Raw genomic sequence first — 22,163 nt, forward strand, 5'->3', positions numbered from 1 at the left:
TTTGCTGTAGAACTTTATGATTGGATGAAATAAAATTATCTTTTTTGGGGGGCCTAGGAATCTGTTTGCTGGGGGTAATACCTGGTGATGACTTCAGTGTTTGCAAAGTTTCACTACTTTTATGATGAGGATGCACTTGAATATAAACACTGTATTTTCACTTCTCTTCTTTTGATTTTCTTGTAGACATTTCAGCAATCTTCTCTACAGCAGAAAAGTAAAAAGAAGAACAAAGGTAAAAAATTAAGTTAGTTTTAATTTATTGGTAGGAAGGAAATTACAAGCATTAGTATTTACAGTATTGCAGTATCTTAGGAATTAGAACTTGTTAGCTCCAACCAAATGTATAGTTCTGTTGACCAGCTATTAGTCCATGACTGATGTCTCATAGTTTTCTAATGTTCTCTTGTCTATATATATCTGCCATTGTCATTTTTTTATATTTATACTGCAGCCTCTTTGGAAGCAGGGATGTGTTTCTCAGCTATGTGCATATAGTGCCTTACTGCGGCCCTTGCTTATTACTAGCACACCTAGGCTGTCTGGTAATTCATACCATAGTAGACTGTCCTCCTTTGATTTAGAAGTACAAAGGCTTTAAGAACTGCTTAGTTGCAAGAGGAGCTACACAGAGATATTTCTGAGTATCTGTCAAGTACTGACATAGTTGTATTTGACAAAAATACAAAAAAATTAGCAGCCCAGTGTACATGAATTTGTATGCTGTATGCTTTAATCTGACATGAAATATTAATTTGTTGAAATGATAAATAACCATTTTTCTTATTTTTAAATATCTTGTCTTTCCTTTCTCTCTAACCTCTTCTCTTTCCTTGTTGCTTTTGTTTATTTTATTTTCTCTCATCCATAGAATATGAGCTCTGTGAGGTGCTGAACATGGTTTGTTTTGTTTCTTTTTTTTAAACGTATGGTGCCTTGCATAGCCTTTGTGGCCCAAGTAAAAGGTTTGTAATAATTTAATAATGGCAAATTGAGGTCAAAATGTTTAATTAATATTCTTAAGCAAATATATATAGTGCTTCATGGCTAACTGGCTTGTTGATTTAATGGACAAATCAAACTCTTTCACATCAACTCTTTGTCATTTTCAGCTCCTATTCCTGGTAAAAGCAAAAGAAGGATCTCATGTAAAGATCTTGGCCGAGGGGACTGTGAAGGCTGGCTTTGGAAAAAGAAAGATGCCAAGAGTTATTTCTCCCAGAAATGGAAGAAATATTGGTTTGTTCTGAAAGATACATCTCTATATTGGTATATCAATGAAGAGGTAAGCATTCTTGCTCATTTTTTTATCAAAAACCCTGTGTAGTACTGTTGTCATGAGTTAGTGGGAAGCCAGTGCTCTGAGTGCTTGTATGTGTGAATGATTTATTCACCCAAATAATCTTACTGAAATTAATATTAACTGCCTGGCTAAATTACATAAATATATTTGGTCCTTCAAATTCACCTTTACCTGTAAGGAGAAAAAACACTATTTTCTGTGTCCTGCTCTCACCTGTTTAGACTAAATCTATCATTTTCTCAGTGCTCAAGCCCTTGGAAGGGAAAAGGTAGTTATTTAATCCTGTCATTCAAATTTAGTCATGGGAGGGTAAACTTTAGTAATGTGCTGGCTGGTGTTCCTTGCTTGTCTGTGCCAGTGAAATCACCAAAAGTTCTAGTAATTACAGAAGATGCATTTGTTTTTCAGTTGTGTTCTCCTGTCATTCTTTCTGCATAGCTTTTGATATGATTTCAGTGCTCGTATATGCTGAGCTTAAGAGAGCCAGAGCAGTCCAACTGAACTGTGTACAGCTTTGATTGTGCAACATATTTTGCATTACTGCAGGTTTATTTATGTTAGCTTTGGTAAAACAGCTTTTTGCCAGTGAGGTGGGAAACCTTAGTTTTAAATATTACTAGTCTCATTTTTAAATATTCTGAAAGAAAGTCATTGTCAGCATGTGGATATACTCAGTCCTGGATTGCCATTTCTGTTACTTTAATCACTGTGAGCATTTGTACACCACTTATTTAAAATATTATAATCCCAAAGTTTTCACTGAATAAATAGAAAGGAAGTCATTCCATGAACAGATTTACCATGTCCTGGTTTCCCACAGACTCATTCTATTTGTGCCTCGAACCCAATTTCAAATTGATAACCCCAACTCCCCACTCTCCTTCCTCCCTTCCCAAGGTCTACTATGAGGTCTTCATCAGGGTGGTAATTCATAGCTACGAGTATGATGACTGGTCACCAGCTGTGGCCAAGGAGAGTGTGGAGTTCCTGAGTTGTGCGTTACTTTCTCTTGGAGAGGGCAATGGTCTGAGCATCTCCCTCTTCTCTTCCCTCGCCCAGGTTTCCATGAGACTTGCTGGAACTTGGTTATCTTTGAGACCTCCTTGATAAAGGTGGTTGCAATCACCAACAGATTTAAAAGCTGTTGCAGGGGGAGGACTCAGTGACAGATGGACACACAAGCAAACAGTACTCTTGCCAAAATTTTGCTTTTAGGCAACCAGGCAAAAAATTGATAGCAAGATTATTCTAAACAGTCTTCCTTTGACTTTAAAATACCTGCTAGTGCAAAACCCATTACAACCTTGTACCTCACACAAGACAACTCCAGTTCCAGTTTTCTCTGATGTTTTGTGGCAAAATATCCATAATAGACTGCATATGTAGCGAATATAGCCATGGAGATTCTAAAAAAGAAAGATGTAATTCTGTGGAATTCCTTAACATACGTTTGGGTTTTCTGCAGCTTCACGCACATGATGCTGTATTAATTTCTAATGCAAGGTTATGAACAGTTAAATAAGAGAGTCTGTAGAACTGATGCATTAGTAGCTTAAGTCTAGAGATTCAATGTCTGGTAAAATAAACTGTGTATGAGTCTTTAGAGGAGAAGGGAGGAAGGTCAGGTGTCTGCTCTGTGAGTGCTGGAGAGAGAAAATAACTGAATCATACATAGAGTATCAGAAGTAACCGAATCAACTATTATACATCTTAGCTGTGATATCATATAAAGATGTTAAACAGTGCAAATTCAAATTGTTTTTTTCCCTATCCCTTACAATACTCTGCATTGCTTCTTCCTAATTAGTCCATCCTCCTCCAAAATTAACTAATTATGTTGACTAATTGCCTGAATACATTTGGTCATTTTGTATATTTTCAAATGCTGTTTCAGCTGTGAAATTGTTTGAGGAAACTGGGTATTTAAAAATTGTGTTTTACACCAAGGGATCTGTCTTTCTACTTTGGCAAAAGTCCCAGTGACTTCTGTGGGAGGTTTGTCAGAGCAGAGCACACATTAGTATTCCTTATGTAAGAAGCAGGCAAGGGAAAATATATTTCTTATGCTAACTTTTCAGTGAGTTTTTTTGACACCTTAACAACAGTAATATCTAGAACTGTCTTTGCAGGATGAGAAAGCAGAAGGTTTCATCAGTCTACCTGAATTTAAAATCGACAGAGCCAGTGAATGCCGCAAGAAATAGTAAGTGTACTCCAAAATAATGCAATACAATGATATAAGAGAAAAAGCAGAAAGGACAAAGTTTTCCAGTACAACAATGACATCATGGAGTTTGTTACAATGATCATTGGTTACATCACAGAACAAGGTCATATAGAACAGCCAAATTCTGGTGTGGTTTTGTGTGCCATTTTTCCTAAAGAAGAATCTGTAACTATCATGAAACTATCAAGCTTGGCCAACAGCAAAATGCATTAAAAGCAAGAAGACTGCTTGACTGCTTCTATTCCTTTATTAATTTACTAGTTTTAGGCTTTCTCCTTCTCTTTCCTTTTTGGGGGGGAAAGGGGGCAGCATGAGGGGGATATTTTGAGACTTTTAAGCTTAATAAACAGTTTGAAACAAAATAAGGAGACTGTCCAAAAAAAAAGTTCCTAAGTTCATGGCCAGGTATCAATCTTTACTGTAACTCCAAATTATTTAACAACATCTCAAAGTTTGCTGGCACAAGGAGTCAGTCCTGAGGTGGAGTTAAAAAAGAGACTGACAGTGATTTGCCTCATTTTGGGGGTATGACCTAAAAGCTCTAAAACAACTTTTCTTCTCACCTAGGTATGTATGATGGTGTCCAAATATATGCCCTTGCAAAAGCCCATTTTTTATTTAGATGCATGTTTGTAGTAATATGACAGATGCATACTCTCACAGAAGTATTTTTAAGAGTCTTGTTGTTGAAAACTTTTTGCCTTGCCTTCTAATAGTTTTTACTATTCTTTGACTTATGTTTTTCAAGAACGTGTAATCACTGAAAATTGTACAGAAAAGCAATTGCAAAAGTAAAATGGCTTTTCCTTTTAATTTATAGTACATACAGTCCTAAAGAAGACACTGACCTTGTCCCACTTGGTTTGCATATCCCTTCAGGATTAAATCTGCTCTTCATGATGGTCTCAAAGGGCAGAAAATGAAGACCACATTTTAAAAAAAAATTGGGATATATCAGCTTGGGCTTACTGTCCTGTGTCCTTGTGCTACAATGCTGAAGTACTTCATTTTTATGTTTTGTTAGGCAGCAATGTTGATAAGTCAACTCACTTCTCAGAATTGCACCCTGTTTAAATTTTTTTTCTTCATTTGCTATGTGCTGGATAGTAGAACATAAAATGTGGCTATTAAAATTTCTTGCTCAGGTGACTGATAAAGAAAAAAGACTCTAAGAATCCAGACGACAGATGCTATAACAATTTTAAGAAGTCAAGATTGGGTCTTAGTAACTTGATGATGTCTTTCTAAACTGAAGAGATGTCACTGTACATCTGTTTTCACTTGCATAACATTATGTCATACTCTAATGTGTAGATGAGTCTTTTTGGTCTCAATTTTACATGTTATCTTCACTAGCAGTACCTTTCCTGGATTACATATATCTGGTTTCTGAAAACCTATTTTCATATGTGTATATATGTATGTATGTGTATATATGTATGTGTGTACGCATACATATACATATGTGTATGTGTATATACATATGTGTATGTATACACACACACATATGTGTATGTATACATATATATAGACAGCTAGAGATGTATGTTGCATTAATCTAATCCATTGTTTCTCAGAAAAATGGCAATGATGCTCTTTATGTGTATCATGCTTTTTCTTATTTTCTTTGGGATTGTTAGGCATTTTTGTTCTTATTTTAAGAGAGACCTTCAGGCTATTCTCAAAAATGATTCTTCTGTACTATAAATTATTAATTTCTTTCAGATTCGTTTTCTAGATCTTCAAATACTTCACCATAAATCTTTATCCAACATAGTTAAAAAATTCTTTCAAGTAATTTATTTCTTATTATGTATGAAATGCTGTAATTCTCTTTGCCCAGTCATGTTGATTACTTTGGTGGAAAGGAAAGATGAGATGTAATTGCCCATTGCTTGGTATGACCTCAAGAACACATTGTTGATTTATAACTGCTCTTCAGAAATCAATCAGCACATCACATTTTTCTGTTTGAAACCCAGTCATTAGAGGTAAAGGTAGTGTCAAGGTCGTTGGGAGGTGAAAAGTCACCAGGACTGAGAGTTTTTCTGTTGTATTGAATAAATTGTTCCGTCAATTTTCTGTTCAGAAAGAATTTTACACCTCTAGATACATCAGCAAAATTGCTTGATAAATAAAATATTCCTTAACTGGTTAATTTTATCCAAAAACAGTATAGTGTAAGTGATTGTTGAATGATCTCTATTTATGCATATATGAATCAAATATTATTTGGAAATGGGTAGTTGTAGTGCATTTTAGTCAGTGAAGTCTGGCACAATCCTAAAAGTTTTGTTTATACCCTGTTTGGAGGGTTTTAACAACCCAGGAAACCTGAACTCATCTCATTTGTCCCTTCACTATCTTATATTAAAAAAAAAAAAAGCTGTGCCATTATGTTTTTATAATTATGCTTTTCCTCTACAGTGCATTCAAAGCCTGCCATCCTAAGATCAAAAGTTTTTATTTTGCTGCTGAACACCTGGATGATATGAACAGGTAAGGAAAACTAGCAAAGTTCAAGGACCACAGTAACCCAGTAACATAGTAATAATAAGTTACATGTTTATCTAAATTAAAAGTTAAAAGTTTAATGCTTGAGAAAATAAGTGCAGAATAGCATTGTTTCTGAGTGTCTGCATATGCGAAGTATTCCATTTATGCAAAAATTGCCTTCTTTGAAATGAAGATTTGAAGATTTTAGAAACAACATTCCTTCTTTCTGAAAAGAAATAAAAACCAGTTTTTCAAAATAAGATGCAAACAAGATTTTAGAATTCCAGGTTTCTGTAAAGCTGCTCCTGGATATGCAGCACCTGCAGAGGTGCAAGATCTCTGACTGCTTACTCCCATACCCCTACAAGCACGTGATACTTGCTCCAGTGATACTTCTCTCTATTTCTGGCCCTTGAGGGAGTGAGAATTTGGAGAAAGTTTTATAACAGTCACTGGTCTTTCTTCTGCCAATCTTGAAAAAGGCACTAGAAATTGTAGATAGTGAATTTTCCAGCTTTTCTCTACTGGCATGAATTTAACCTGCAAGTTAAAATGAAATTTTGGTTTTATTGGAGTGAGTGGGAAAAATCTCAGCAACTGGAAAACAGCAAGGAGTTAAGTCTTAGTTCTTGGGGACTGAGCTTAACTGTACTCATTTTAGTCCACTTCTGAGATTTTACCGAAAAATGCTTGAAACTTCAGCACAAAATACATACATTTACTCTTAATTCATTTGACTGGGGGAATGACATGCATACCATCTCTATTCACATATTTGCTTTTTATTTCATTTGTTTTCACAACATAAAAAAATTAATTCAGTTCAAAATAATATATAATCTCTGTCATATGACGGAGGACCCAAACAGAAATCTGATTGCAAACTGAGACTCACTCTCTCAGATTATGTTTGTAGACATCCTAACTGAGGAAATCATTGCTGTCAGTAGGTCCTTAGTCAGTAAGACAAGGTGCCTTGTTTCTGAGGATAAAGATATATAACTGTTCAGTAATCAGAAAGCAGCAGCAAATATACATCAATACATTAAAAACTATATTATATAGCCTAAAACTAACTCAGGAACTAGAAGGTTTTTAACCTCCTGGCATGAGCAATCTTTTTATCATGTTTTGGAATAAGTGCTTATCAGTTCATTAAGAATGAGCTTGACCTAGTTTTGAGCTGAGTTAAATACATGTAAATTTGAAATAGATCCATCAAGGTCTGTGAAACTACTTGAAATTCTTACCACTCTTCAATGCTGTCAGAGTCTCACCAAAAAGTTTTTTTTTTCTCTTTGTTTAATGTATGAAAAAAATACTTCACTTTTACAAACCTTGAATTAACTTGGTAAAGAAAATGTGGATTACTAAAAAATAATCTTTTAAGTGCAGAGCATGGAAGTAAAATAATATAATAATAATATAATAAAATACTTCTTGTCTAAAAGCATGTTCTAGCCTAGCCAAACTAGGCCAAAACATTCTAAGTCAATGTATCAAAAATTAAATTAAGACTGATTTGATCACTTTCTGTACTTTTTTGTCATGTTTCTGATGTACATTTTAATTATGTATCATGCAGTCATTTCAGTGCTGTTTATACTTGAGGCAGAAGAAAAGAAAGTAGAAAACTGCTAAAATATAGCTTTACTGAAAGTTAGAAATAGTTCATTTCCTCCATCCCTTATGTAAAATAATGATTTAGTTATTGAAAAAAAAATTTATTTGTTTGCAGCACACGTGAATTTTTTATTTATGTTTTTCTGAATTTTTCATTTGTGTTCATTTTTCATTTCACTCACATAAAATGTATATTTTAGTCTTAGGTAACTTTGACACTATTCAGATTATCTTGCTACCTTTGTGACTCTGCCACACCATTATGCTGGTAAGGGAGTCTGGAGAATTATGACTGTGCAAGTTATTACTGTGGCATCTGAAATTCATTCCATCTACATTGTTACACCAGCAAAAGTGTTCTTTCTATCCATATAGCATGTTTTGTTTGGGTGAGAAGAAGGACATAATATCCTTTATTGGTACAAAGTACAGGTTTGCTGGTATAAGTGTATATTCATAGACAAACATTGCTTGGAAGCTCACTGTTATTTCTATTCCAGGAAAATATTTCTGATGTCAAGTACAGATCTTATATTTCTGCTTAATGGTACTACATGTAATTCTATTTTGATTTTCATGGTAATTGTGTCTGCTGCTTTATGGATTCAACATATATGTTCTTTACTCAAAGATCCTGATCTTCTATTTAGAGGCAAACGTGGCTTCTTCAGGGTTGGCTGGCTTAAATACTTATCATACCCTTATTCTTCCTTTTTATTCAAGCAATCCCTTTTTAAAGTGATAACATGCATGGCTGCCAAAATTGTAGCTTCTGGGCAGGGGAATACACAGTCAGTAACTTTATGTTGTAACTTTATGTCTGAGAACTTCCTTGAACCTGCTGTAGCTGATTTGTCCTCTCTGTTTTTGTGAGTAGGCAGAGTACTGAAATTTGTACAAGCTTTCTTCCTCAATGTAGCTCTACGATCAAAAGCAAAGATGACAAGTCGACTTATAGTATTAGTGCATGAGAATGTCTGGAAGATTTCAGTGAAGATGACCTCCAAATAATTTCCAACATCATCTACAGGTTTCTTCGTTTTAGTTAAACTGCAGATGATTACCTGTAGATGCTATAAGATAGTCATGCTCCCACATAGCAAGCTCATCCTGTATCCTTGAGCCTTATGATCAAGGACAATTTGACTAGAAACATTGCATCTCCCTAGGGTGTAAGACAAGACAGAATAATGCTTCCTACTATTCTGTGTGAAAGTAAGTGCTGTGCATTCCTCTTTACAGAATTTATAGGTCTAGAAAGTATTTTTTCATATGGATCCATATGAGTCATAAAATTGTATTAATTAAATCCTGACAAGGAATATATGTGCTATTCTTAAAAAGAAAAAGCCTAGATGACTGCTGCAGCTACCAGTATTTCTGAATTTATTGTCAGAGCTAACAAATACATTTTATAATTCAGCTGCATTTACTGTAAGGAAGGAATCTTTTCTTGGCTTCTTGCCCTCTGAAAGTTACAGTGGTTACCAAGACACAGTACATCATCAGTGAGAATAGGTCTTCCCATGTCCTAGGAGTTTGCAGATTACTTTCAAGTAGGATTTTATTATATCTTTTAGTATTTGTAGTAGGGAACTTTTGTATAACTGCACACTTGGAACTCTTGTCCTAAGTATTTTGTAAAGAAGGAATCTTCTATGCCTCTTCCGTTCTTCAACAGGTCTTTACATTTCCCTGTGATAGAAACCCACTATGATGGATCTCTCATATGATTCTAATTTGAATGAACCATAACTCTAGCTGTGCTTTATTAAAATAATCTAACCCTCTACCCATGTCTGTTCTAACCATACTTGAAGAAGCTTTGCACTGTGGCCACATATCAGCAAATACACATAAGGAGTCAGTACCATTCTTTTAGTTTCTGAACTTACAAACCACTCAAAAGCCATGGTCCTTAACTGTTTACAACCACACCAGTACCTTGTCTTTCATCTCACAGGCATTTCAGGTGGTATTTCAAACCATGACACAAATCATGAACTGCAGAAAATCATTAAACGTGAAGTCAGTACACTGTATCTCTCTTAGATTGCTATACATTTCCTGAGTTATCATTAGACTATACATCTCAGGAAATAACTTCTTTCTGGAAACAATTGTCTGCTATAGATATAACCAGTATCGGTTGACTGTTTGTCAGTTAACTATTTGCTAATTTAATAGGTTACCTCACTCACTGTTACGCACACAAAATAGTCTCTCTTATATTTAGGATGGAATGAAATTTTCCAACAGAAGCACCTTTGTAGGCCTATCGCCTCATGTTTTGTGGTCTATTCAAAGTGATTCAGCAGCTGACTGTCTTGTGTTGGCTGCGTAGGGTGGTAGTAGCCTGTGACCTGAGGATGTGAGATCTGAAACAGGCAAGAGGCAAGCAAGGTTCCACCTCTGTTGTCTGCCACGCCATTGGACAGAGCAGGCACTGTTGTGTTTTTTTTTGTGCTGCTTTACCCTTTGCACAAGGACGAGTGTTGGGGCTGTTGCTCGGCCCCCCACGGTGAGACGCTGCTGTTCTTTGCGCATGGCTCCTGCCTTTCGGCCTGTCTGGTTTGGGATGGAGTGAAAGCTTTGGCAGAGCTGTCAAGACGACTGAGCTTTCAATGCGTTTACATTTATTCCCCAGAGGAAGCCTTCATGTTTCAGGAATGCAAACCTAAAAGATAGCTTTGGAGGGGGTCACTTTATCTGCCGTGAAGATGTGAATAGTTGTCTGAGGCACGATTTGTTGAATTTCTGTTCTGATGTGCCAGTTATTTTTATATGCGTGTGGCAGTTCCTAACAATTGCAACTGAAATTTTAAGTCTCTTTGCCTTCTCTTTTCTCCTATTTTTCTGGCAGTAATTTTGATTGTATGCTAACATGAAGTATCCTGTAATCACTTCAGTAGATCTCTAGCATTCTTCCCAATGTACAGTGATTTATTGACCATTAATATTACTCACAGACCATACATGTGGTCACAATTTGTGGAAGGGCAGTGATGGAAGTTTATTTCAGGGAGAGCAACTATACATTACAATCTAACGTCTGCATACCCTGCACTGAAATGTCCTGAGGGTTGACATGCAGGAGTGGTTACAAAGGATACAGTCTCTCCCTTGCTGAGCAAATATTACATTGTTTCCTTACATACAGTATGCAAATGAAACCCATCAGGCGCAGTTTTCTGAAACAAGAGTTTCACATTCTTCGAGAAAACGTGAAACTAACTTCAGTTGTCCTTCTGTGTATATTAGCAGTAAAATCACAAGCCACTAGCTTGGCAGGTAAGGTCTGTCAAATCCTGTGGGATGACTGGAGTAAGTAATTCCAGGTTTACCAATGGGAGGTTGTCATGTTGGTTTAAAGCCTCATTGATGGAGGGAATGATTTCGTGTAAGCATTTGGATAATGAATACCCTGAGAGCCCCATGAGGGAGAAGGGCAGGTTGAAGCAAGGCTTTGCCACAGGCGGTTGAATCTGTGCTTCACAATGACAGCACTGCTAGAAGAGAATAGCAATAGTTTATTTTTAATTCGTGCAGCTTATGGAAGCATTTTTTCAAGTAAAGTTGAGGTTAAAGCCTTAGATGTGAATTGCATTGAAGCAACTGTCTTTTCTTCCTCTGCTTGTCTGACACAAACACAAAAGTGAATTCTGATATGCCCCCTTTTCTTTGTACTTGGCACTATAGGTAAGCTCTAAAACACATAATGGCATAATTAAACCTCACTGTCTATTTAGGAGTGAACCTGTTCTTTTGACTGCTGGTTTCTGCTCTGTTCCTCTGTTAAGATGCCAATTCAGGCCTTAAAATATTGCTTAAATCTCTGAAAAGTGGTGTTTATTCTTAAGAAATCAGAACAGCAGGAGTATTGGTGTGATGCCATATCTGTGAGCAGCAGACTTAATGGCTCTTTGATTATCTCAAAATCCTTTATTTTACAGATGTTTGACATCACATGTGGTTTTCCATTTGAAACAAGATCTCTGCTGTGGAAACAATTTGTTCAACAGCAAAATTATAGATCTTGGAGACACCCTGAATAAAAGTATCAAAGAAAACAGCTGTCTTGCATGAAAAATAACATTGTCCTCAATTTCCTTCAGATGCTCATAACTGTTTTTTCATGGTTTTTTTTTTTGGTAGAAATGCACCCAAAATTAGCATGCTGGATCAGTATCACTGCTTTTTTTCAATATTATTTCAGATGGCTAAACAGAATTAACATGCTTGCTGCTGGCTATGCAGAAAGAGAGAGGATCAAACAAGAGCAAGGTAATGTGTTATTATTTTGGTTGCTTCTGTCAGCTCTTATCACAAGTTCATCTGTTCTTCCTACCCACACCCCTCCAGCCCCCCTCCAGCCCTCCTCCCAGTATCAGGCCTCATTCCCATCACCTGAGAGTAATTCACATATGGGTATCATGGTTGTTGCTTTAGAGAGTTCCTTCTCTCTCAGGATGTTTGATTAACACCTTCAGATTCTGATCCACAGACTCTTGCATTATTTCTGAGAAAGCCACAAAAGGTGGCTAAAAGCAGCTAATTTACTTCTAGTTAGCTCAAATACACTGTACCAAGGAGTCTGTGTCTCCCATAAGAAGAAAATTAAGAATCTGCAAACTAAAAAAATTTTAAAAATGTTGCACTTGGTGTTTGAATTCACAGGGAGCAGGAATGCATCAAATAGGTCTCAAGAACAAAACCATTCTTCTAAAGCCTGTTGGCATAATTGAATTTCCCTTAAAGGCTTTAATCTTAAGGTCACTTAATTTTTTTTTCTGCTCTTTTCATTAGACTGAGGTGTGTGCTAGAGCTCTGCTGGCCTTTTCAGTGAAACACTTAATTTGCAGTTGTAGGTTTACAATGTCTTTCCTCTGCTTTTTTAGTGTCTAGTATAACATGGGTTTAAAAAAAGCAGCATATATAAAATAATGAGTCTCTTCCCTTTAGTTTGCTGCAGTAGAAATCCTTTTCATAGGTAGGAAAAAGAATGGGGCAGTGCTCCATCATGTTGGGCATGTTGTTTCCTAGAATTGCCAGTGACATGGATTCACAGAAGTATTTCTATACAACTAATTGGTTTGGCAAACAGCTGCTTTGTGAATCCATACTCTCTTTTTACAACTGTATCTGGCAGGAGGCACCAGAAAATTGCACTGGTTGTGATGAACCAGAGCTTTTCCAGATACCTGTCTGCATGCTGACAGCTGAGTCAGATCATCACTTTTTAATTCTATGACTGCACAGCCTTCATCAGTGAGGTTCTGTCTTTTGCCCCCAAAACATTACAACTCTGAGCTGCAGCAGAAATGTATTTAATGTAGTCTTTTCTTTACAAAGACTATATTTCCAGCCATTTTCAGAGAGAATTTGTATTCAGAATGCTGTCACTAGGCTTCAGAATTTGCCACATGGTGTCCCTCTTGCCCCCAAAATCATGGGTCTGTAGCAACTTTTGTGACAACAGCCTAAGAGTAGCCTCCACCCTGTCCTTCTGGTGTGATACTGTGCAGAGGAAGATCTGTGTGGTCTGCCTCTGGAATATGTTGCTACATGCTCCTCTCCTGGGAGACTCTGGAAAAACTCATTTCCCCAGTGAGAAGCAAGGGTGATTCCAGCAGCCAAGCAGAGACATCAGGAGACTAAAATATTCTCTAATGGTAGGAGATTAACAGGCAGCATCAGAAAGGATGTCTGCCTTGATTCATACAGTGATTGCCTCACCACAGACCACACTAGAGGGTTCAGCATGGTTGAAGAGCAATGGCTCACAGCTATCCTAATTTGAAGGTAGCAGTGTGGGTGGGAAGGTTTGGGGGCGTTCTGTCCTTCTCTCAGAACACTAGTTTGTGTGTGCTGTTGCTTCATATTTAATCATATTTTCCATTAAGTGCAGCTGCTTATTCCAGGAGTGTTGCCTGCTGCCTGTTTAATGTTCAGTGTGGCCCATGGCCACGTCATGTCATTCATAACACCAGGTCCCCTGAGTTCACACAGCACAGGGCAGCAGAGCCATGCTCACTGCTCCTCCAGTCATGTGCTCAGGCCCTCACCAAAATATGCTTAACTTCAAAATCAGTTTGGGACTCTGTTTCTGAGGCAGTATTGAAATAACCAGTTTTGAGGGACTTATATACCATTTGTCATTGCTTGAAGAGGTCTTGAAGAAGCTCTGCATGTTAGAGTCTTCTAGGAAGTCCTCCATGGTAGCATCCAAAGCCATATTCAAGCTTTTACTGACATCAAGTTGGCACTGGAATTACAGTAACATTTGGGATAGTAAGAGAAAAGGTGTATGAACAGTTATGCCAAGTGCACAACTGCAGACATGATGCACCTTTATAAATCCAGATGGATTTGGAGAAATATTTTTCCTACCAAGAAATCACCAGACAGTAGAATAACGGATGATCCAGTTCTTAGACATGAGATCACGTGCACTCAGGCCTCATGATACCTCTTACTTGAATGGCTCCCTATTTAAGATCACCAGTGAGACTCCACTTGCTATAAGAATGATATCCCTGGCAATGAGGGAGTTCTTTATTACCTCTCTAATGCCATTCACTAGAATTGATTTATCATATGGAGGTAGAGAAAGTTATATCCTCTTTATGTGTTGCATATTTGTGTTTAGTGGGGGGATCAGTATCACATTCCCCACTTGCTGCAACACAGTGTTTTTACGCCTCTGGTGCTTATCCTTGGTTCCCAGCACAAGGGCTATTAAATTGCTCAGTAGTGTCCCTAATTAGCAGAGGCATCAAGTTAGCAAACCTCTCTATCACTTCAAGTGGTTTGGAATTATAAAAACTGTGAAGCTGGAATTTTCTATATTCAGTAACTGTACCAAATGTCATCTACATATTTGATTTTACAAAAGAGCTTTTATTTCTGTTCAGTTCAGTCCCTTGCAGCAAGGCATTATAATACCTCTGAAACAATTCAACAGTAGTTGTCAAACCTGTTTCAATTAAGAGTTGAACAGTTCTGAATCTAAAGTGCATAAATATATTTCAAGTGCTTCAGAAAAGCACGAATCACCAAGTTGTGGGTGTATTGCTGAAGAAAATGTGACACTATGTACAGAACAGTATTTATAAAAATACCATCAACTTTCCATATTAAATACAGTGAATGTTAGAAATGTGGCAAGGGATTTCTTTGGATGGGGAAGTTGCATACTTTCCAGTCATATAAAATCTGAGAAAAAAATATTTGCTTATATAAGTAGAAAATAATTCATTGGCAAAAGGCAGGCCAGCGTTAGTTTATATACAATCAGAGAAGTCTATTGCTCATTCAGAAAGCTTTCAAGGTATGCCCTATGAATTGAGCTTGTCCATCACTGAACTGCACAAACTCTTTGGAGAGAAATATGGCAACTGTTTGATAGCATAATACACATTTTGGACAGACTATAATGACTCAGTTGCCAAAAGCAAAACATTTTTTAAAATGGTGGGAAGCTATTTTTGTTCATTTCATGGTCCTCGTAACTGCAGAATTTTTTGAGACAAATACTGTAGGTTGTCAGCAGAATTTCTTATCTGAGGTAAAGTGTACAAAAGCACGATCATACTGTGTTTTGTTGTTGTATGTGGATTTGCCAGCCATGAACTTGTTTGTATTTTTAGCCAGAATTGGAAGCAGCACTGAGACTTTGCTAAATTTTAGTTTCAGAATAAATAGTTGAGCTCTAAATCTGCAGAAATCTCACTGAATGACAAAATTATGACAGGCCTCTCACCACGCATAGCTCTTAGACTTTGTTGTAATAAGAACAAACATTCTTGGGTGCCAATATTTTCTTTTTTTTGAGTTACTGTAAACTAATTTTCTTAAAACTGAGTGTGACATAAAATATTTTCTCTTAGTCTTTTGTTCACATAAAATGAACTATTTGGGGATTTCTACACAGACAGAACTATTTGGAATTTTTGATTTTTATGGCTCAGGAAAACTTTATTTGTGCTATTTATTTATTATACTGTTTGAAGAGATCTCCTCTCAGCTATATGCTTGCAGGAAGCAAATCAAGAGAGCCAGTGTTATAACAGAATCGTTACTGCTTGTAAAAAAAATAATAATTAATAAGGCTGCCCTCCCCGATTTACAACTATCTAAAAATATATAGAACTTTAGGGAGAACTGTTTCAAGAGGGTGTCATTTTAAGGTAAGCAATCTTAGTTTTAAATCTTGAATAAGACAATAGGTACAGTAGTTTTTTTATCATACAATACGATAATCATAATGATAGCAAAAATTCATTAAAGCTGAAATTATATGTTGTGCCAACTTGGAACAGTTTCAAATTTTTTTGGTTTAGATAGATAGTTTATGAAGCAAAAATCAATCTTTTTCTCCTCATGTATCAAAGAGAAAGTAATAAGTGATGCAGTTATTGAACACTTATTGGGCAAAGTCAAAATTGCCTATGATTAGTCTGTGAATAGTATGAACTATACTGTTCTGTTGTACAACAATTTACTCAAATACTAGATGCTAATACAGGCAGAAATGAGATGACAAAACAAATGTTTACGTAAGTTTTACATTGTGTAGAAATGTTGAAGTTGTTCATCTTGAACTGAGTTGGAAGTTTCATAGTTTACTTTTGTAAGAAATATTTAGGTATGGTGTCCATTTACTTAGCTGCTGTTCTACTTCAAAAATATTTGCAACAGAATAAGTCTAACTTACAATGTGGTACACTCATCCATGTGTTTTTCCCCTTTGGCCAAGCTACCAAACGTATGAAAGGGGATTGACTAAGATTTGATTTCATGACAAAATTAAGCCTCGTATCACATTAAATTTAGCCCCCAAGCTCTGTGTCCTTTGCATTTAATCTGTCTTATCCATCTTTTGGAACTTTTTCCTTAAATATCATTATGATATTTTTCCTTATCAAATCATCTTTATACTCTTGCTTGGATAACAGGGCAGCAGCTCTTTTACGAAAACAGACAGATGATATAAAGTTTTCTGTCTAATTTTGCCTGCAGCTGTTTGTTATTAGAAATTTTAATTGAAAAGCTTGGGCAACTGGTAGGATACTGGATGTGTGCAATAACCACTACTTATTTGATTTGTCAGTTGGTGTTAATTACATTTGTTAATGTTATTTGCAGTCAACAAGATTTTTGTCAGTTGCATTTTTCACTTTTTCTGTTTGAAATATATTTTCGGTATATTCCAGCCAATACACATTCAATCTTGACTGTTTTCTAAATATCTGAAAATTAGATATTTGTATTAGGCATATTTTGTATGCATGTTATATTTATAAGCTGTACACAACCGTGTATATTTGCGGCTCAGTGGCAGACTGCTGTTTAATATCTCTGTAATGGTGCGTTAGGCTTAATATATCCCATAATGTTTTGAATTTTTCCTCCTTTGGCTCAAAACAATTCCAGATTACAGAGGCTAACATTTACAGAGTCAACGTTCAGCAATGCTTAACTCTTGGTAACATCTAGGATGGAGTTTCCAGTTGTTTTTGTGAAAACCAGCCTCTGATGTGCATATTTATCAAATTGTGTCAGTAGTTTTTGATCTGATCTATGTGTAACTTGCAGATTACTGGAGTGAGAGTGATAAGGAGGAAGCCGACACTCCATCAACACCCAAGCAAGACAGCCCACCACCCCCATATGACACATACCCACGGCCTCCTTCGGTAAGTCACCTGCCAGTATCTCCTTAGGAATGATTACATCAAGTGTCACATTTACCTGCTCTCCCATTTAAAACACATGCATACACACATTATGGCACTCTTCAGTGTATTTTTTGAGTCAGCACTTGACTTAAGGCATTTGCTAAGCAACATGCATTGCTAACTTCAACAGCCATCATGGCCACTTCCACCAGTGTGTAGAGAACTCAGATTTATAATCCCAGTCATTGCACAAAATGGACTAAGTTAGAAAATTCTGTCTTTCTATTCTCGGTATAAAACAGACCCCTCTACTCATCCATGCAAAACCTCTACCTCCCTGTCATCATGTAGTCTATCAGAACATTATACCTTGGTAACAGCACAGATTCTTCCTAAGGTAAAACAGTCGTGCTGTGAAGCTTTACAGTGACAAATTGCACTTAAATTTCTAGAGAAATGCCAACATAAAAATGTTCTCACTCATATCCTAAATGGTGATATGAGTTGTTCTGTTGTTCCCGAAAAGGTATGCTTATCTATGAATTAGAACAAAGGGTATTTGTTTTTTAATTTCTTCTTGCAGCAGATGTTAATATAAAGCCAGAGTATGGACTGCTAACTTATTCTAAATTAGGAATTTAATTTTCACATCCCTATACTCATCTAATGCATCTTACCTGAATATATAAAAACAAAGCAAAAATTTGGATTGAAAAATTGGGAAAGTCTGGGGGGAGAGAGTGTTCATGATGTTTAATTTGAATGCAATACTTTTTCTTCCCGAAGCAGAACTGTACCCAAGCAATGCAAACATGATTCCAAAGAAATTTTTAACAAAATAGGACAACAATAGGCATTTGGACAGCGTTTTAAATACAATATTAATGGGCCAGGAATTTCTCTTCTGTGTGTTCCATAGAGCTTTACTGTGCATATTATTCTTCAAAAAAAACATGTGTTGGCTTATGATGTTGATTGATTTATTGATTAAGGGACATTCTGCATAAATAAGTGTATCAGTGTGTTGCCCACAGTAGTTGCATGTGTAAATTTGTGCATGCTCCAAAGCTATGATCAGGGCAGGTTAGTCTGGTAAGTTTGTGTCTTCATTGCTAAACTGGGTACTGCCAATAACAGTAGAAAGTATGTGACTATTAGCAGTATTGTCAATCTGAAGATTTCTCTGACACTTGTGTTGTAGATGAGTTGCGCGAGCCCATACGTGGAGCCGAAGCACAGCCGCCTCTCGTCCACGGAGACCTCCCAGTCACAGTCGTCGCACGAGGAGTTTCGCCCAGAGGCGGCGGGGAGCGCCACCGACTCGCCGGTGCGCAAGACGGCGAGCCAGCGGCGCTCCTGGCAGGATCTCATAGAGACGCCGCTGACAAGCTCGGGACTCCACTACCTGCAGACGCTGCCACTGGAGGACTCGGTGTTCTCCGAGACAGCCGTGGTCTCCCCCGAGCACCGGCGGCAGTCCACCCTGCCCACCCAGAAGTGCCACCTGCAAGATCACTATGGCCCCTTCCCCCTTGTGGAGGGGGAGCGGATGCAAGTGCTAAATGGAAATGGGGGAAAGCCCCGAAGTTTCACTCTGCCTCGGGATAGTGGGTTCAACCACTGCTGTCAGAGTCTTTCAGTCAATGCCGCCGATCACCACGAAGAAGCACAACAGAAGGAGGTAGAGGAAGAGGAGGAGGAGGAGGAGGAAGGCAAAGCAGCGGAAGAAAACCAGGAAGACAAAAGTAAGTATGGCATATTTCTGTGGCTTTTCAAGAGTCCTGTTCTTGTAACGTTGTTTTTTTCTTTTTCCGTAAAAAAAAGTCTTTCAGCATCCCCTAAATTTGACCAAATCCCTCTTGTCAGAGATGCATCAAAAATGACCTCTTTGATCTGTCTTATGTATAGGGCTTAATAATCTGACAGAGTGCTGCACAACCTGTCATAAATCACCAAACACTTGCCCTGTAGGCTGGTCACAGCGTAGACCAACCACATCCTATTAGTAAATCTTACTTGTAAAGGGATTTTGCTTCCTTGTTGTTTTCCTGCTTCCACTTGATCAGAATCCTCCCCTTTTGACAGACACATGTCTCAGGACATATTTAGTAAGTTTTCCAGCTGAGAACCAACTCCTGTCTGAGTTGTAAAAAGCACTCGGGAAATCTTGGAGTGCAAGGTCAGACTGTGAGTGTGTAGCATTCAGGCAGAAAAGGTCACAAGAGAGCAAAGAATACGTAAGAAGTTAAAAAGACAGTATGTTTTCCCCAGTACCTCCCCTTGTGGTATATATAGATGGAGAAGTTCCAAAAACATTTCAACCCCCCCAAAAAAACAAACCCCACTATGTGACCAGCAGGGTTAAATAACATCTTAATGCCGAGTAACTGTCTCTTACATGGCACATTGACTCCATAGAAATTAGTGCTACTTGTCAAAAATAATCCAAATAAACAGGGATTGAGGAAGGGCCCTGCTCCTCCTGAATGTGTAAACACATTTCCATGTCTGTTTCATGCACTGTCCTTCACTGTCATTTCTGGAGCTTCTCAACACGTGTTGCTACCAAAGTTCAGTCCGCGCTTGAGTTGTGGGGTCAGTCAACAAAGTCTGCATCTATGAATTGTGGGGTTATGCTACAATTAAGTTATCTGTAGCGGCAAGGAAGGCAAGATGACCGCTGACGCTCTCAAAGGTTCTGTGCTGTCTGGTTCCTTCAGATTCGAATTCTTCACTGTGGTGAGGAAGTATAAAAATGGTGAAGAGCTAGAAAAGGGTAGTGAAAGCTTCAGATAATTAACTGCCTAACTAAATAAATCGATTAAACTTTAAATTTAGCACCCCTGTTGAGCACTGACATTATTTAGTCTACATGGGAGAGATCAACAGTTCTCCTTTTTCTTTGTGTTTTAATCAATAGATTCAAGAGATCTCAAATTCTTGCCTTTGAGAAAAATCTTTTACAAAATTAAACTGGATGCCATTAAAAAGAAGAAAAAGGCATGATATAATTTGCATTCATCTACAGCACTTTCCAAAAAAACCCATACATTTATTAGGGTAACATTAGAATCTTAGAGAGTGTGACATGAAGTTGCCTAGTTAACAGGGTTAAATTTCATCAGCCAAAGAGAATGTGTTATCCTAATTATTTTTAGCCTTCAGTTTTGGTCTTCAAATGGGTTTTTGATGATAGCATCAAAAAAAACCCCTCTCAATCCATGAAAAGGGGAAGACTTCCTGTAGGAGTGTCTGTGCTGTTAGGGCATTCCTCAGAGATTCTGTTGCGGAGCCTAAGTTATTTGGTATTTTAAATCTCAATTTTAAGGCTTTAGGGCTTCCGGCTGTGACATTTTACATTGCACAATACTAAGAAAAGGCTAGTGGTTGGATTAACGGGCCAGAACTTGGGCTCTCCTCCACATTTCCATACTGAGATCCAAAAAGGGACAGAAAAGTTTAATATCTGATGTGATCTCCCTATATATACATACTTTTTTTTTTTTTTTAGGTGAGGAGGTTTTCCTGTTTGAAGCGCTAATGGGAGTTTATTTTTGAGACATTAATGCCCAGCTAAACAAGTGAAGTGCTCATGGTGAATTATTAACCATGAAATTATAAAAGCGGAAAGAAAATATTGTTTAGTCTGTTGAAAAGTTTAAGTGTTGAATTGCTTGTTGCTATGGCTACAATGTTCTGTATGCAGTACTGGCTTTTTCCAGGGCTGTAACCAGTAAAACTTAGGGATTTCGCGCAAGTGTTCTTCTTAAGTGCAAAATCCCAATTTCTGAACTGGGAGGGTCACGATTTGCTTTTAACTGCTAAGCCTGCTGCCCCGACGGGTGCACTTGTGCGTGTTACGGCATTGCCCCCGCCACCTCCATTTCTCTGGGAAAACAAAAGATTGAAACTGGGGGAGGAGGAGAGGATCCTCTCCCTGTAAGAAAGGTTTTAACCTCTCTCAAAGATTTAACCTTCCTTGAACCTTCTGTGACATGGTATCATATGAACCTTTTAAATTCATTAATTTGCCTTACACATTTGTGATCCTTACATAGTTCTAAACTCTGGGATGATTATATGTGTTCTTGTGTTTATGTGTATGTGTTTTAAAGCTTAATCATTCCTATTGCTTCTTGTGTGGAACAAGGGATACAGCTCCTTTGCAACTGTTGCCATGAGTCAAATGTCGTTGCCAAAAGTTTGTTTTCTCAGCTTTTTGTTTTTACATTCCCACTTCTAAAAACCTCTCAAATTTAAATCAAATAGTAATGTGCAGTCATGCTTCTCCCGACCTCTTTTGAAGGAAAGTTTTCAAATCACCACGCCACAGACTAGGAGCTCCATGCTTTATTTCGGGTGCTGTTCTCAGCTGCTATAATTTAACAGAGTTCTACTGACTTCCTACAAAGCTACACGGATTTGCAACGACTAAGAATCTGCCATCTATCTTTTAATCACTCCTTTATGCCTTAAATGGATACTGCAAGAATTTACTGACACTGTGAATAATTCTGTGTATCAGCTTGGCTGCAATGGCTAGTTATATCATGGTAAACCAAAAGTATGGGTTGTTCTTTCCTATGGTTATCTGCTAGGACCTTAACTTTATTGTGTGTTCAGTTGCTTCTTTTTGTCTTGTTTCATCACATTGACATTGCACTGCTAGTCTTTAACTGGTTGATTATTTTATTTCTGTGATGCAAATGACTTTTTCCTAAATCATTTAGTTGTTCCATATTGACACTGTCCTGTAATGGTCTCTGGCTTTCTAATCAAAGAAGATTCTCTTGTGGGATATTTGTGTTTGTCTGTGTGTTTGCTCCTGAGATTA

The 22,163-nt window shown here is 37.4% G+C and overlaps 1 protein-coding gene across 1 annotated transcript in view; it reads left to right on the top strand.

Annotated features, from left to right (window-relative positions):
- The window catches only part of CNKSR2 (connector enhancer of kinase suppressor of Ras 2), a 219,863-nt gene that overhangs the window by 158,650 nt on the left and 39,050 nt on the right, over positions 1 to 22,163 (top strand). Inside the window, exons 14-20 of the mRNA XM_067289740.1 lie at positions 187 to 235; positions 1,113 to 1,285; positions 3,433 to 3,506; positions 5,958 to 6,029; positions 11,866 to 11,933; positions 17,247 to 17,347; positions 18,531 to 19,074. Coding sequence (XP_067145841.1) covers positions 187 to 235; positions 1,113 to 1,285; positions 3,433 to 3,506; positions 5,958 to 6,029; positions 11,866 to 11,933; positions 17,247 to 17,347; positions 18,531 to 19,074 — 1,081 coding nt within the window. The remainder of the gene's footprint in view (positions 1 to 186; positions 236 to 1,112; positions 1,286 to 3,432; positions 3,507 to 5,957; positions 6,030 to 11,865; positions 11,934 to 17,246; positions 17,348 to 18,530; positions 19,075 to 22,163) is intronic.

This window comes from Apteryx mantelli, chromosome 1, assembly GCF_036417845.1.
Source record: "Apteryx mantelli isolate bAptMan1 chromosome 1, bAptMan1.hap1, whole genome shotgun sequence".
Lineage (NCBI taxonomy): Eukaryota > Metazoa > Chordata > Aves > Apterygiformes > Apterygidae > Apteryx > Apteryx mantelli.